Source organism: Nyctereutes procyonoides, unplaced genomic scaffold, assembly GCF_905146905.1.
Source record: "Nyctereutes procyonoides isolate TBG_1078 unplaced genomic scaffold, NYPRO_anot_genome, whole genome shotgun sequence".
Classification (NCBI taxonomy): domain Eukaryota; kingdom Metazoa; phylum Chordata; class Mammalia; order Carnivora; family Canidae; genus Nyctereutes; species Nyctereutes procyonoides.
In genome coordinates this window covers 12708399-12725723 of record NW_026575147.1, presented here as the reverse complement: position 1 = coordinate 12725723, position 17325 = coordinate 12708399, and the positions used below count along the sequence as shown (strand labels likewise).

Here is a 17325-nt window from a genome sequence, read left to right as displayed (position 1 = left end):
CTTTTCCAAAGAAGACATCCAGGTGCATAACAGACACATGAAAATGTCACTCCTTAGAAGGGAAATACAAATCTAAACCACAAAAGATACCACCACACACCAGTCAGAATGGCTAAAATTAACAACACAAGAAGTAACAGGTGTTGGTAAGGATGCAGAGAAAGGGGAACCATCTTGCACCATTGGCGAGAATGCATACTGGTGCAGCCACTCTGGAGAACAGTATGGAGGTTCCTCAAAAAGTTAAAAATAGAACTACCCTATGACTCAACAATTACACTACTAGGTATTACCCAAAGGACACAAAAATACAGATTTGAAAGAGTACATGCAGCCTGATGTTTACAGCAGCAGTATCAACAATACCCAAACTATGGAGGGAGCCCAAATATCCTTCGACTGATGGATGAATGGATAAAGATATGGTGTATACACACATGCATGCACACACACTGGAATATTACTCAGCCATCAAAAAGAATGAAAACTTGCCATTTGCAATGGCATGGATGGAACTAGAGTGTATTATGCTAAGTGAAATGTCAGTCAGAGAAAGACAAATACCATATGATCTCACTCATATGGGGAATTTAAGAAAGGAAATAGATGAACATATGGGAAGGGGGAAAAGAAAAAAAAGAGAGAGGGTAACAAACCATAAGATACTCAACAAAAGAGAATTGAGAGTTGATGAAAGAAAGTGAGTGGGGATGGACTAGATGGGTATTAAAGAAGGCATTTGTTGGGATGAGCACTGGGTGTTGCATGTAAGTGGTTGGATCACTGAATTGCACTGTATATTAACTAAAGTTTAAATTTAAAATAATCCATTAAGACTTGTTTTGTGGTCTATATGGTTTCTCCTGAAGAATATCTTATTAATAATGTCTTTCTTTGCCTCTTAAACTTTTTGATTTAAAGTCTATTTTGTTGGTCATAGTATAGCCATCCCAGATCTTTTATGGTTACTATTTGCATGGAATATCTTTTTCCAACAGTTCACTTTCAATTAGTGTCTTTGGTTCTGAGTCTCTTTTAGACAGCATCATATGTATTATAGTATATTCTTTAAAATCAATTCAAAATAAAATAAAAATAAATTCTATAAACCTATGTTAATTGGAAAATGTAATCTATATTTACATTTAAAGTAATTACTGATAGAGATTAACTTCTGCTTGTTTGCTTTTTGTTTTCTATATGCCTTATAGGTTTGTTTGTTTTCTCTCTCATTTTCTCTGTTACTATCTTCTTTTGTGGTTAGGTGATTTTTTTGGTAGTGAAATATTTTTATTCCCTCCATATTTCCTATAGTGTATATTCTACAGATTTGTGTAGTTACTATGGAGATTACATTTAACATCCTAATGTTATTAACAACCTAATTTTAATTTATAGCTTTACTTCAATAGCCTATAATAATTCTGCTTTTATATGACTTCATGGCCCTTTTCTATTATTGATGTCACAAATTACATCTTTATATATTGGGTGCCAAGTAACACAGATTAGCCATTTTAATGCATTCCTTTTAAATCCTGTAGAAAATAAAAAGTGAGGTTACGAACAAAATTATAATACTAGCTTTTGTAATTTCCCACATATTTTTTTTCAGAGATCCTCTATTTCTTCATATGGATTTGAATTACTGGCTAGCATCCTTTCACTTTGACCTGAACAATTCCCTTTAACATTTCTTAAAAAGTGGTTCTAGTGGTAACTCCCTCAGCTTTTGCTGATCTAGGAAGGTCTTAATTTCTCCCCCATTTCTTTTTTTTTAATTTATTTATTTATGATAGTCACAGAGAGAGAGAGAGGCAGAGACACAGGCAGAGGGAGAAGCAGGCTCCATGCACCGGGAACCCGATATGGGATTCGATCCCGGGTCTCCAGGATCGTGCCCTGAGCCAAAGGCAGGCGCCAAACCGCTGCGCCACCCAGGGATCCCTCTCCCCCATTTCTTAAGAACACTTTTAGCATATAGCAAATTCTCAGTTGATAATTTCGTTTTTTTTCAGCACCTTGGATATGGAAAACTACCACCTTCTGGCTTCCAAGGTTTCTCAGTGAGAAATCAGCTGATAATTTTATTAAGAGTACCTCATCTGTGGTGAGTTGATTCTCACTACTTTCAAGATACTTTGTCTTTGTCTTTAAACAGTTTGATTATAATGGGTGTAAGTCTATTGACTTTCTTCCTTTTTACCCCCTCTCTTTTTCTGGGACTCCCACAAAGCATATATTGGTCTGTTTGATAATGTCCCACAAGTCTCAGGCTGCCTGTTCACTTTTCTTTTTTTTTTCTCTTCTTTACTCAAACTCAAAATAATTTCAATTGTCCTATTTCATCAATTCTTTCTTCTGCTTACACGAATCTTTTAAAATTCTCTAATGAACTTTTCATTTGTTATTGTACTTTCAACTTAATTTCTTTTTGGTTCTTTTTATAATTTCTCTTCATCAATATTCTCATTTTAGTCATACATCATTCTTCTGTCTTTGTCTGTCTTCCTTTAGCTCTTTCAGCATCTTTAAGACAATTTTGAAATATTTGTCCTGTAAGTTCAACACTGGGGCTTCTTCAGAGACATTTTTGTTGACTTGTTTTGCTATGCTTTCCTTCTTTGTATACTTTGTGATTTTTTTGGTGGTTGGAACTAGATATGAATCTTCTAACTGGATACTGCAAATCAGATTCTTCCCTTTCCCCAGGGTTTGCTGTAGTGAGTTAGGGTTTTTTTTTTTTTTTTTTTTTTTTTTTTTTTTTTTTTTTGCTTTATGTAGTATAAGTTTCTGTGCCATGGATCAGCCTGGATTAAAATTTTGAGATCTTCTCAGGTTTTTTTTTTTTTTTGAGCCTTTCCCTGGGCATGTGCAATGGTTTTAAATACCCCAGAAATGTGATTGCTCTTGAATGTCCTAATTCTTAAAATGCCTGGTCCTCCAAAGAAGACAAGTGAAAAAAAGAAAACCAAGTACAGTTCATTTAAATACTCTGTGAGACGCTTTCAGCCAGTGTGGGTTGAAATAATGGCAGCCAGTTTCTGTGCCTGCACAATGATGAGAAGTAGCAATGATAATACAAAACACTGAATCTTGATATTCAGAGAAAAAAATCCTTATTTCTCACCCTGGCTACAGCAAGACATGAGCATGGCTGCCAACAATAGAGCTATGGATTGAATGAGAGGCAGTCACTAACATTCTTAAGGCTGAAATTGACCGAAATTAACTATAATTTACTAAGTTTCAACCTTGGAAGTTGCAAGCATCCAAACAGTCTCCAGAGTTCCAAAATAATCACTTCAGACAATTTCTGAAGTACAACTGCTGTATAGGTAAAGAAATAAATTCATGGTATTTCATACTCCACCATCTTCTGTAAGGTCACTCTAGACAATCTATTTTTAAATCTAATTTTAAAATTATTTGAATGTTCACCAACATTTATATGCAACAATAAGAAAATTACAAAAATAGTAACTTCAAGTGATAATTATAATCAAATAGACTGTGAAATGTCTTTTTAGGCAAGTATAAACAATTGTGCATACTTATATAATACTGTAGTATGTTTATTGTGTCACAAAGTTGTGATGCTCCATTTAAAAACGAAATCATGAATCAATCTGAATCTCATATCAGCTAAGAAACTAGACTAAATCCACACTGCTAGAAAAATAGTATGGATTCCAACACTAGACTAATTCCAGAGCTCATAATCTTTCTACTAATTCTCTTTACATTTTTGTATATCTGGACTTCAGTTTGAGCTAGCAGTTATTATGTATAATGACTTACATAGTCTATGGAGCTAAACTATCTGTGTTCAAATTTTGGTTCCGTGACTTACTAGCTATGATCTTGGGCAAGGTACCTCTGTGACTCAGTTTCCTAATCTGTAAAATGAGAATAGCAACACTGTATATTTCTAACATGAGATTGTTCTAAGAAATAATGTATGTAATCTTTGCAACAGTGCTTGGTTCACAGTTTTAATCATTAAAATATTAAAATATTAATCGTCATCTATAAAACAAAGAGGTACTTAAGTAAGGATGTTAACTTCAAAAATTCATGTTTTAAGACTTCAGCTACTCATTATTCCAGAATAAATGAAAATAGAGTCCCAAAGCAGTAAAAAAGCTTGAAGGATCTCAAAAGCTATAAGTGGCAATAATGAAACAAACAAGTGCCTTTAACTGGAATTTTGTAACTAAGACTCTTTGGTATATTGCTTCATTTTGTGTGATGAGGTTTGTTTTAGAATTAATCTAAATTTAATTATTCTCAATAAATCAGTATTATGACTTTAGAAAATACTGGTAGGTGTGGATACACTCATGACGGCATTATTAGTAATATAAACTGCTAGGGGAAATATCTTCCTTAAACAACTCATCTTTAATACATTAACTCTTCAAGAATGATAGAAATGTTATACTTGTCAACCAATAACGGGATATAGATTTCAATCAATAAGTGATATAAAATAAGGAACATGAATAATACACAAAATCAAGAAGGGCCCTAAATAACAAATTTGGTTATTTGCAAGATTCACCTAACCTTTCTTAAAAACAAAAAAGAAAAATAAAACGTGGTAAAAACTCCTTTATACCACTCTGCTGGAAAACAAGATGATTTCATCATCTCGTGTGTCAATTATGTTACATCAAGTATTTCACAATGCTCTGTTTTCTGAAGTTAGATTCTTTGAACCCTACTTCTCCAAAATGCACAAGCATAGAGTTCTGTGTTATAGAGTTCTATTATGTTTTAATATTGCAATGGTAGATACTATGTGCATACATCATATATATACATCAAAAAATAATGTATAAAAATAATATAAACAAGTAATAAATACTGATTTGTAGTTTTTTTTACCAAAAGATCAGTAGCTTCTGAGCTATCCGAATTAACATCAAACTCAAAGACCATTTTTCTCTTTTTATTACTTTCTTCAGTGGGTACATTCTTGCTTTCTCTTTGCTGAATTTTTAGTTTTGTTGGTGTCTTCACAGTATATGCCTATCCAAAAATAAAAACAACACATTATCACATCAAACCCTATATTATTGATAAATGTAAGCTGAATCTTTAGTAATAAATAAGTCATCATTATTAATGGGATGTGTAGAGAGATTTTTTATAAGAATTTCATTCAGATATTTTTGATACTAAAACTTCTTTCTTCAAACAAATTATAATATTGGATATTTTCTTTGTCCTTCCCTTCAACTGACTAAGGAAAATAATGGCATGAGAGAGGGGGTAGAGAGGCTCTCTAGCTTCAGCAGTCAACAAACTTAAGAAAAGAGGGACTTAAGACCAAAGAACTGAATGAGCTTTGCTCTTTCTACAAAAATACTGATTTATGAGAAAATAGGTATTCTTATATTTTGTTCATAAAGTAATTCACATTAGTAAGTGCTTAGTATTCCATATTACCCTGTAAGTCTTATAATTTTTTTTAAAAAAAAGTACCTTTAAAGAGTTAGATCAGTGACATCAGCAAAAAATGGCAGAGTAAGGTACTCCAAAAACTTGCTCTTCCATAAAGCAATAAGAATACTAGTAAAATGGTCAAAGTCAGCTTTTTTAGAACTCTGGAAATTAACCAAAAGCTTGCCACAAACTATAGTGCTGCTTCTTTTTTTTAATGGCTGAACCCCTGAAAGAACATTAAGTTTTGTGGTATCTTAACTTTTCTTCATCCCAGCCCCAGTTTTCTATGTTACCTTCAAAAAATAATATCCCACAGTCCTGGTCCAGCCTGAGAGCCACTAGACAGAGCAGAACAGAATTGAGAGCTCTTTCAAAGCTTTATTCCCAAAAAGTTGTCATTAACTGTCTAGTGGCCCCTGAAAGACCTCACTGACAAGGCTGTCTGTATTTAAACTGACTTAGAGCTCATTCAGTACAAAAAGCTTTCTCCTTGGTGTGGAATACAGCACAGCATTTGTCAAAAACAATTACAGGCAAATGTTTTAACTTTGCGGCTCCAGGAGGCAATGATTTTAAGAGGGAAAATGATAGACTAACCAAAAAGTTCAAAAGAACAGGTAGGAAATGAGACATCCATAGAGGCTTTGAAAAGCTCTGACATTGGAAAAATCAAATAAAATCTAAAGTTTTGTTAACAGTAATGTGCCAATGTATGTTTCTTAGTTTCAACAAATGGTAATGAAGGTGTTAACAATGTGGAAAACTGGGTGACAAATATAAAGGAATTCTCTGTACTACCTTTGCAACTTATCTGTGAATTTAAAATTATGGTAAAAAATGCTCTTTTAAAAAAAAAATGCTCATGGGGTCACCACACCCATGAGAACAGCTAAAATCAAAAAGATAAAAAAACACCATGTGGTGGGCAAGGATGTGGAACAACTAGAATACTCATTCACTGCTAGCTAGGCTGTAAACTGGTGCAATTTAAAAAAAAAAAACATGATTGGCAGTATGATACAATGAGAAATATATGTTTAGTCTTTGTCCCTGGTTCCTGAAACAACTTCTAAAACCTGTGTAATTTCCTGAGTGATCAGAGCATCTTTTGGTACAATATTTGGTTTTGTCCCCAGTAATGTAACAGGACGAGTCTTCTGTTATTCAAAATAAGCTCCTTTCAGGATCCCTGGGTGGCGCAGCCGTTTAGCGCCTGCCTTTGGCCCAGGGCGCGATCCTGGAGACCTGGGATCGAATCCCACGTCGGGCTCCCGGTGCATGGAGCCTGCTTCTCCCTCTGCCTATGTCTCTGCCTCTCTCTCTCTCTCTGTGTGACTATCATAAATTTAAAAAAATAAAAAATAAAAAAAATAAGCTCCTTTCAACTGGACCAGAATTAAGGCTAATGAAATAACTGGTAGTAAGCGGCTCCTAGATAACTTCAGGATAATGGCTGGTCACCAGAAAAACCAAGGCTTGACTAGAAGTTTGTAACCTTTCAGCTATACCCCTTGACCTCCTCGGGAGGGAAGAGGGGTTGTAGACTGAGTTAATCACCAATGGCCAAAGATTTAACCAATCATGGTGGGTAATGAAACCTCCATAAAAACCCCTTAATGAATGAGGTTCTGAGAGTTTCCATGTGGGCAAACACATAGAGGCACTGGAAAGGTGGCACTCCTGAAGAAGGCAGGAAAGCTCTGTACCCCTTCCCTTACACCTTGCCCTATTCATCTTTACCATTTGATGGTTCTTGAGTTGTATTCTTTATGATAAACTGTTAATAGTAAGTAAATGAACTAGTAAGTAAATGAACTTCCTGAGTTCTGTGAATCATTCTAGCAAATCAGCAAACCTGGGGAGGAGGGTTATAGGAACCCCCAATTTAGAGCCAGTTGGTCAGTAGTACAAGTGGCAAACCAAGATTATGCCTGGTGTCTGAAGTGGAAGCAGTATTGTGGGACTGAGCCCTTAACCTGTGGGGTCTATATTAACTCCAAATACTATCAGAATTTAATCAAATTTTAGGACAACTAGTTGTTGTCTGGAAAATCAGAGAACTGGCATAGGAAAAAAGAACCCCATATGTTTTGTATCACAGTAAAAAACAGCAGTAAAAAACAGCTCAGGCACTATCTATTAAGATGGAACATATTATGCATAACCTTATAACCCACCAATTTCATTCCTAAAGACATACCCAACATATATGTCAAATATTAGACTTTTTATAGCAAGACTATGCATAAAAATCCGGTCAGGAAAGTACCCAAAAGTCCACTAACAATACAATAAATAAGTAAACTGTGGCACATCACACAATGGAATACTATATAGAAATATAAACAGAAAATCTACAACTTCAAGCAACAATATGGATAGTGAGTCCCACAAACATAATATTAAGTGAAAAAACTAAAACCAAAAATGATTCTCTGTATAGAAAGAAAATGCAAAAATGGGGAAAATGCAAAAACTGATACATCTATTAGAGTTGGGACAGTAGTTGGTCTTGGGGGAGAAACTAGTGATTAAAAGGGGCACAAGAAAATCTTCAGGAGTGACAGTAACATTATGTGTTTTAATCTGAATGCTGGTTACAAAGTTATGTTTAGTTTGTAAAGAATCATCAAGTTGTATAATTAAGAGCTGTGCATTTTTCTTAGATATATTTCAATATAAAGTTTTTTAAGTAAAGTCATTCCATATAGAGATCACTTCATAATCTGAATAATATAAATATAAAAAATAATTTTATATAAAAGCCTCTCAAAGCTATGTAGTTTACTAATCTTCATAATTTCTATAGTGTGGATAATACTGTATATGTAACAGGATGTGAGAGAGACTCTTCCTTTTGCTCTGGAATTGTCAACTGGGGCACAAAGCTATGGAAAAAAATGCTAATAACCCATATTCTAAAGAAAGCAACCTATGATTAAAGCCAGATCCTTCTCTAGGGCTTATTAAAAGGTGGTTAAACTGGCCCTACAATCACCAAACACCTTTTTTCCCCAGTTATTTTAAGGAAACTAGGAGGGGAACACATGAAATTTCAGGTTAGAGGAATAGAGAGGGTCAAAATATTTTTCCCTTCAATTTCCAAGGCAAATGAGGAGATAACCCTTAACAGCGGCCTTACAAAAAATAGAAGTACCTTCAAGAAGGACTGGCATTCCCTCAATAGATATAAACTAAGAAAGAAATTTTATCTCTTTTTGCCTTGCTGGATAGCTTAGAATAAAAAGAAATGAGAGAGAGATGGGTGGCAGGACATGGGGTCAGAAATAGAGTATTCTGTACTGCTATTTAGCATGCAAAGGATGAATGAATTCCCCATGGATTAAGTGGATATGTGGAAGGTAGCTAGTAACTGAGCCTTCTTGTTGGTGGCACCTGATCCACCAAGGGCTGACTGCTAAGTAAAGGACTCTAGCAGGAAGATAATACAAAGTAAACAGCAAAGGAAAGTAACTGGGGTGATACTCAAAAATGTTAAGAACCAGATTTCTCATATCAGGGAATGCCATCTGGTGAATGACAGAAAGTTATGGAATCTACTCAAAATGTCATTCAGTTGAGGACAGTGATACAAAAAAAAATTTCACAAGATTGAATTGGTTTTATATTTATATGTGTGATTCCAGATACATGGTATATGATAGCAGAACCTTCCTTTTTAACTAAAAATATTATGACCTTCCTAGAAATTTTAGCAACCAACCTTTGGTAATGGTGTAGATAAAGTACTTTTAGTCGGTGTCCATGAATAGTCTCTCTTATCTTTGGATTTGCTACGGTCAGCTGATGTGAACTTTTGAGATACATTTTGTGAAGGAGCTGCTTTAGAATCAAATTTCCAATAATGAGTTTCAGGTGTTTTCAATAAAGATGTCTGTGTTTTCTGTATTGAACAACAAAAGGGAATAAAATCATCACTACATGTCATTTTAATTAAAGTGCACCAATTAGAAATAACACTGGAATAAACTAGAATTTATCCTCAAATTTATTAATAATTAGATAACTTTGAATAAATTACCCTTGCCACTTTATTTTCCCACTTAAGATGAAAATGGTATCTGTCTGTCTTCACAGAGCTGCTATGAAAATCAATAAAACATCTCAATTCTCTAACCGACCAAAAGTTGAGGATCTGCTGAAGAAAAATCTCTATTCCTGGTGGCAAAAAGCCTTTCTTTGTGGTTCATTACAATAGCCTAAAAGCCAGAGGGCAGTTTATTTTATTCTCATTTGTATCCATTCTCTTTTATGCTTTCATATTTCCTCTCTCATCTATAAAAATATCAGTCCTTTCCTATCCACCAGCCTTACTCCTCACAAAGAAGAAGAAGAAGAAGAAGAAGAAGAAGAAGAAGAAGAAGAAGAAGAAGAAGAAGACGACAGAGAGGAGGAGGAGGAAGAAAGAAGGAAGAAGAAGGAGGAGGAGGAGGAGGAGGAGGAGGAGGAGGAGGAGGAGGAGGAGGAGGAGAAAAGAAAAATAGAGAAGAAAAATTGTAAAAGTAAAGAACCAGAAACTTTTTCCAGGAGGAAAAAAATAACTACTTTCTTCAATTCTGAAGATAAACAAATTACAAATTTACTCTAAATACTTAGGACTTTACTTGAACTCAATTTCTTCCATTTTCTTTCTATCTTTATATGTATCTTCTTTTCAGCGCCTGACCTATCTTTCTAGTAAGAGTTCATAATAACTGCTTTGGTGGAATTGTGCTAGCTGCTTTATAATTTTATCACTTCCTTTGGTCACCACCATCTCCATGAATACAAACATGGCAATTACATGAAAAAACAAGAGTGCATGCACAAACACACAATCACACACACATACACACAAAGGGCTATTCTCAAAAGTTCAGTGGTTAAATCTGCAGTAAATTTAAGTTAGGAGAGTACAGGATGCAGGATTAAGAGGTGACCACATTTGCTATAAAAACACTGGACTGATTGATGGACAAATGGATAAGGAAGATATGGTACCTACACACAAGAGGAATATAACACAATTGTAATAAAGGATGAGATTGTGCCATCTGAGACACCATGGATAGACCTAGAGGGTATAATTATGCTAAGTGAAATAAATCAGACTGACAAAAACAAGTACCATATGATTTCACTCATTGTGAAATCCCAAAAAACAAGTGAATAAACAAACAAAAAGCATAAGCAGACCTATAAATGCACAGGACAAACTGATGTTTGTCAGATGGGGGAAGGATAGGCAAAATAGATGAAGGGAAATGGGAAAAACAAGGTTTCAGTTAGGGAATTAATAAATCATGGGAACAAGAGGCACAGCATAAGGAGAAAAGTCAATGATATTGTAATATCAATTAAACAGGACATACAGTACCTACATTTGCAATGAACACAGTATAATGTACAAACTTATTGAATCACTATACTGTACACCTGAACTTATGTAACACTGTATGTTAACTGTGTGTGTGTGCGCGCTCGTGTGTACACAAACAACCATAGGACCAGGAGTCAAGTAATATGCTCTTTTCTCTTGGATCTCATTAATATCTTGTTGGATGATATTAAGTAAATTTTCAAGCATCCCTAGGCCTGAATTTATGCATCTGTATGATGAAGGGACTAAAAATGAGATGATGTGTACATTTCTGCCCAGTTCTAGTCATCTCACTTCACCATCTTTTTTCCAGCAGGTATAAATTTTGGGAGCATTACTTTACACAGCTGTATTTTTTGTATCCTATATTCCTGTTTAGGAAGGCCTATATATTTCTACATTATAGCTGATAACACAATTTTGATGAAAGCAAAGTTTTTCTGCTCTCTAAGTTCACCAGGAGTCATCCTCAGAATCTCCAAAATATAACTGTTTTCAGGGACAAATTTTTCTCTCCTGAAAGGACTGAGAATGACAACTACACCACCTTGTGGCCAAGTCTGGGAATTTAACATTTCCCTGAGACCAGAAGCTTGAAAGAAAATGCACCCCCATTCTAGAACACTGAAATAAACCGCTTCATTATAAGTCATGGAAATGTACTTTCCTATGAGTTACATTCTTCTATGAATGTTACAAGAATATTTTATTGTATTTTACTTTATTGCACTTTACAGATTCTGTATGTTTTTTGGTGTTTTTATTTTTTTTGCAAATTGGAAGGTTTGTGACAACTCTGATTCAGGCAAGTCTATCAGCACCATTTTTCCAAAAGCATTTACTCAATGCCACTTGTGTCACTTTGTGTCATATTTTGGTAGTCCTTATAATATTTCAAACTGCTGGATTATTATATTTGCTATGGTAATCTGTTATTAGTGACCTTTGATGTTACTATTGTAATTGTTTGGGGACACCATGAACCACACCCATATAAGATGGCAAACTTAACCTAAGTGTTGTGTGTGTTCTGATTGCTCCACTGACCTACCATTCCCCCATCTCTCTCCCTGTCTTTAAGCCTCCCTATTCTGAGGCACAACAAAACTGAAATTAGGCCAATCTTCATGCACTTGTAAGAGAAAAAGAGTTAACCATCTCTCACTTTAAATCAAAAGCTAGAAATGATTCAGCTAGAGAGAGGAAGGCATGTTGAGAGCTGAGACAGGCCAAAAGCTAGGCCTCTTGCACCAACCACTTAGCCAAGTTGTGAATGCAAAGGAAAAGTTCTTGAAGGATGCTAAAAGTACTATTTTCAGGGAGCACACGAACGATAAGAAAGTGAAACAGCCTATACTTATATGGAGAAAGTTGCAGTGGTCTGGATAAATCAAACCAGTCACAACATTACTTTAAGCCAAAACCTAACCCAGAGCAAGGCCCTAACTCTCTTCAATTCTAGGAAGGCTGAGAGAGATGAGAAAGTTGCAGAAGAAAAGTCTGAAGCTAGCAGAGGTTGGCTCATGAGATTTAAGGAAAGAAGACATTTCCATAAGGTAAAAGTGAAGGTGAGGGGTGCCTAGGTGGCTCAGTCAATTAAGCATCTGCCTTTGGCTCAAGTCATGATTCCAGGATCCTGCGATCAAGCCCTGCATTGGGCTCCCTGCTCAGCAGGATGTCTGTTTCTCCCTCTCCCTTTGCCCCCACCCCACTTATGCTCTCTCACTCACTTGCTCTCTAATACATAATTCTCTTTTTTAAAAAAGTGCACAGTGAGCAGCAAGTGCTAATGTAGAAGCTCCAACAAGTTATCTAGAAGACCTAGCTAATTAAGTACTGAAGAGGTCTATACTAAAAAAAGAGTTTCAATGTAGGTGAAATAGCCAAATATTGGAAGAAGATGCCATCTAGGACTTTCATAGCTAGGGAGCATAAGTCAATGCCTGCCTTCAAAGTTTCAAAGGACGGGCTGACTCCCTTGTTAGAGACTAATGCAGCTGGTGACTTTAAGTTGAAGCCAGTGCTCATTAACCCTTCTGAAAATCCTAGGGCTCTTTAAGAATTATGCCAAATCTACTTGCCTATGTTCTATAAATAGAACAATAACCAAGCCTGGATGACAGTATATCTAATTACAACATGGTTTACTAAATATTTTAACCCCACTGTTAAGACCTACTGCTTGGACAAAAAGATTCCTTTCAAAATATTACTGCTCATTGATAATGGACCTACTTACCCAAGAGCTCTGATGGAGATGTACAAGATAAACGCTGTGATACCTGCTAATACAACATCATTCTGAAGCCCATGCATCAAAGATTCATTCCGACTTTCAAGTCTTATTATTTAAGAAATACATTTTGTAAAACTATAGGTGCCATAGATAGTGATTCTACTGATGGATCTGGGAAAAGTAAGTTGAAAACCTTCTGAGGGGACCTGGGTGGCTAAGTGGTTGAACATCTGCCTTTGGCTTAGGTAGTGATCTTGGAGTCCTGGGATTGAGTCCCTCATTGGGCTTCTCTGCGGGGCACCTGCTTCTCCCTCTGCATATGCGTCTGCCTCTCTCTGTGTGTCTCTCATGAATAAATAAATAAAATCTTAAAAAAAAAAAAAGAAAACTTTCTGGAAAGAAGGCACCATTCTAGATGCTATTAAGAATATTGGTGGGGCAGCCCAGGTGGCTCAGCAGTTTAGCGCCGCCTTCAGCTCAGTGTGTGATCCTAGAGACCTGGGATCGAGTCCCATGACAGGCTCCCTGCCTGGAGCCTGCTTCTCCCTCTGCCTGTGTCTCTGCCTCTCTCTCTCTCTCTCTCTGTGTGTGTCTCTCATGAATAAATAAATAAAATCTTTAAAAAAAAAAAAGAATGTTTGTGATTTGGGATGCCTGGGTGGCTCAGTGGTTGAGCATCTGCCTTTGACTCAGGGTATGATCCCAGGGTCTGAGATCAAGTCCCAAATCGGGCTCCTTGGGGAGAGTCTGCTTCTCCCTCTGCCTATGTCTCTGCCTCTCTCTGTGTATCTCTCATGAATAAATAAATAAAATCTTTTTTAAAAAAAGCATATTTGTGATTCATAGGAAGAGGTCAACTATCAATATTAACAGGAATTCAGAAGAAGTTGATTCCAACCCTCATGGATGACTATAAGGGGTTCAAGACTTTCCTGGCAAAAATAAGTGCAGATGTGGTGGAAACAGCAAGGAAACTAGAATTAAAACTGGAGCCTGACAACGCGACTTAATGGCTGCAATCTTATGATTACTTCAAAAAGTGAGGAGTTGCTTTCTGTGCCGATAGTGCTCTCGCAAAGATGGTGAATGTTCCTAAAACCCGCCGGACTTTCTGCAAGAAGTGTGGTAAGCACCAACCCCACAAAGTGACACAGTACAAGAAAGGCAAAGATTCTCTTTACACCCAGGGAAAGCGGCGTTATGACCGGAAGCAGAGTGGCTATGGTGGGCAGACTAAGCCGATCTTCCGGAAAAAGGCTAAAACTACAAAGAAGATTGTGCTGAGGCTTGAATGTGTTGAGCCCAACTGCAGATGGAAGAGAATGCTGGCTATTAAGAGATGCAAGCATTTTGAAATGGGAGGAGGTAAGAAGAGAAAGGGCCAAGTGATCCAGTTCTAAACTTCATATTTTGTTATGAAGACAATAAAATCTTGATGTTATGTTCAAAAAAAAAAAAGTGAGGAGTTGCTTCTTATGGATCAGCAAAAAGAAGTGGTTTCTTGAGATAAAATCTCCTGTGAAGATTGTTAAAATAACAACAAAGGATTTAGAATATTATGTAAACTTCACTGATAAATCAGCAACAGCATATGAGAGGATTGACTCTGATTTTGAAAGAAGTTCTACTGTGGGTAAAATGCTATCAAACAGCAATCCTATGGTAAAGAGAAATCATTCACAAAAGGAAGAGTCAATGAAGCAACCTTCACTGTTGTTTTATTTTACAAAATTGCCATGGTCATCCCAACTTTCAGCAACCATCAGCCCTGATCAGTCAACAGCCATTAATATCAAGACAATATCCTCTACCAGCAAAAAGATTACAACTTATTGAAAGCTCACATGATGGTTAGCATTTTTAAGTAATACAGTATTTTTAAATTAAGGTATGAACATTGTTTTTTAGACAATTTTATTGCACACCCAACATACAGTGTGCATATAACTTTTATTTGCACTGGGAAACCAAAAACTCATTTGACTTGCTTTATTTATTGTGATACTCACTTCACTGCATTGGTCTGGAACTGAACCCACAAGATTAAGGTATGTCTGTATATAGAATATTTATGATTTTTTTACATTGAAGCATAATTAACATATACTATTATATTTGTTTCAAGTGTACAATATAATGATTCAACAATTCTATGCATTACTCAGTGCTCATCATTCTATTTTTTAGAATGCTTATATGGCATTTCCTACATGCCAAGCACTGTTTATTTATCAACACCTTAAAAATATTATCTCACTTAGTCCTTTTAACAACTTTAAAAAACAGATACTATTAATTAGTCATTTATATATGAACAAGCTGAGGCTGAAAGAAATAACTTGTCCAAATCAGAAATGTTTGATAAAACTATTAATTATTATATATAAGGCTTATGATACTTCAATATCATTGGAATAAAGTATAGCAAATAAAGGCCTATTTAAAATTTTTTTATTATTTCCTCATCATTTGTAATTTATGTATCTAGGACTTCAGATAAACAGTTGTGGCATTTACTAATCTACTTGAAAACAGAAATAAATAATGGGTGTATTTTACTAAAATTATACTGAATCAAAACAACTCCATACAAAATGTGACACCTACTTTCATAATCTGAACACATTCTATATTTGAAATGAGTATTAGATGTTCCTTACCTATTTATGAACAAAAATTTTTCCAAGGAGATGTTAGAAAACAAGTTGACTTACAAAGAAAAATCAAGAAAATTATATAAAACTCTTACCTTGTCTTTTTTTTCAAGAGTAATAGCTATGTTTTCTTTTGCCTCTCTTTTGAGTTTTTCCTATTAAAAATGAATACACACAATGAAGTCACTATTATTATCAAAAACTAATGCTATTATCAAAATACTTCTAAGAAGTACTAACAAAGAATAAACTCTAAAATCTTATAATGAAAACAAAACAAGAAAAATAAATTAGTTTCTTTCTACAGAGCTTGTTATTACTTTTAATTACCTTTTTTAAAAATTCTTATCTGTCCAGTATGTATCTATAGAATCTTGGCTAAGTCTTTTAACACTCTGAATCAACTTTCTCATTTGTAAAATGATCAGATTATAAACTAAGGAATACACATAAGTAACTAATTTTGAAAAGCTATAAAGAGATCCAAAGTATTATGGGCCTTTAGAGACAGAATTCAATTTTTTCTGTGCATTGAGGAAGGGTACATTTCTGTTGGACCTTGAATAATGAATTTTTAACATGAGATAAACAAGGATGGGGGAGGAAGTACAAGAAAATACAAAATACTTAGGAAACAATACATCACTTTTGCTAGAGATTAGGGTGTGTGTATATTCAGTAGAGGAAAAAGAAAAATTAACCCTGACCTACAAAAAAGAATATGTACTATGCCTTTAATATGATAGTCACCCAGAGAAGAGAATTGTTACAGCCCCCAGGAAGCCTTAAAGGACTGAGAGAAGATAAAGTTCCAACACAGAATTATAAGCAAACTTGCCTTGCCTACCCATGATGCCTATGCCAATATCAACCTCACTGAATGCGTTGTATATACCATATTATCTCTCCCAGAGTATTGCTCCTAACTGGAGAACTCACTTCACCATGAAGCTGGTAGTAAGCTAATGTAACAATAGTCACTATTCTTATTATGTACCCTATCAATGAACAATAGTTGATCTTCAGTTACAGTGACAACTGGGGTCTACAATAAGGGGCTAGAACACTTTTAGGATAAATTATATCCTCTAAACTAGCAAAATTGCACTGCCTCTCAGAGGACCTTCCAGAGGCTTTTAGAGGACAGAAGAGAGAAAAGCACCTTCCATGATTACATGTTCTCTCTAGATTCTGGACACATTTGCTAGTCTGGAGACCTTACAATCTGTTCTAATACAACATATGTTTTCAAGGTGTGAATTATTAGCTCATACACAAACAAACATCTTTGGTAGTGGCTAACTAATCATGAGTTCCCTAAGACCAAAGAGATAGGCAGTCTACTATGGTCCCTATTTAATCTGAATAACTCAAATATGCCTATAATATGGCATCAAATAGATGATTGACTTCAGCCACAGGAATAAAAGAATGATAGCCCTGTACCCAAATTTCAGACCTCAATAAATTTATAAACCTAGAACCCCTCAAATTAAAAGAAAGCCTAGTAACTCTCATAGAAGGATTTTGCAATAGTATCACAAATATATACTGTATCCTTTCTACTGTCTTGTGCACCAAGATACTAAAACTTATGTGTAAAC

At 35.3% G+C, this 17325-nt stretch overlaps 2 protein-coding genes across 3 annotated transcripts in view; one reads left to right on the top strand and one right to left on the bottom strand.

Annotated features, from left to right (window-relative positions):
• SYCP1 (synaptonemal complex protein 1) overlaps positions 1 to 17325 on the bottom strand; it is a 108084-nt gene that overhangs the window by 5194 nt on the left and 85565 nt on the right. For both annotated transcript variants that reach the window (XM_055312541.1, XM_055312542.1), the window contains 3 exons: positions 15817 to 15876; positions 9176 to 9355; positions 4891 to 5034 (listed from right to left, as the gene is read on the bottom strand). In XM_055312541.1, the coding sequence (XP_055168516.1) occupies positions 4891 to 5034; positions 9176 to 9355; positions 15817 to 15876 (384 nt within the window). The remainder of the gene's footprint in view (positions 1 to 4890; positions 5035 to 9175; positions 9356 to 15816; positions 15877 to 17325) is intronic.
• Positions 14123 to 14519, top strand: LOC129501413 (60S ribosomal protein L36a-like). Its single transcript, XM_055312543.1, has one exon. The coding sequence runs from the start codon at positions 14147 to 14149 to the stop codon at positions 14465 to 14467; it is 321 nt and encodes a 106-aa protein (XP_055168518.1). The 5' UTR covers positions 14123 to 14146; the 3' UTR covers positions 14468 to 14519.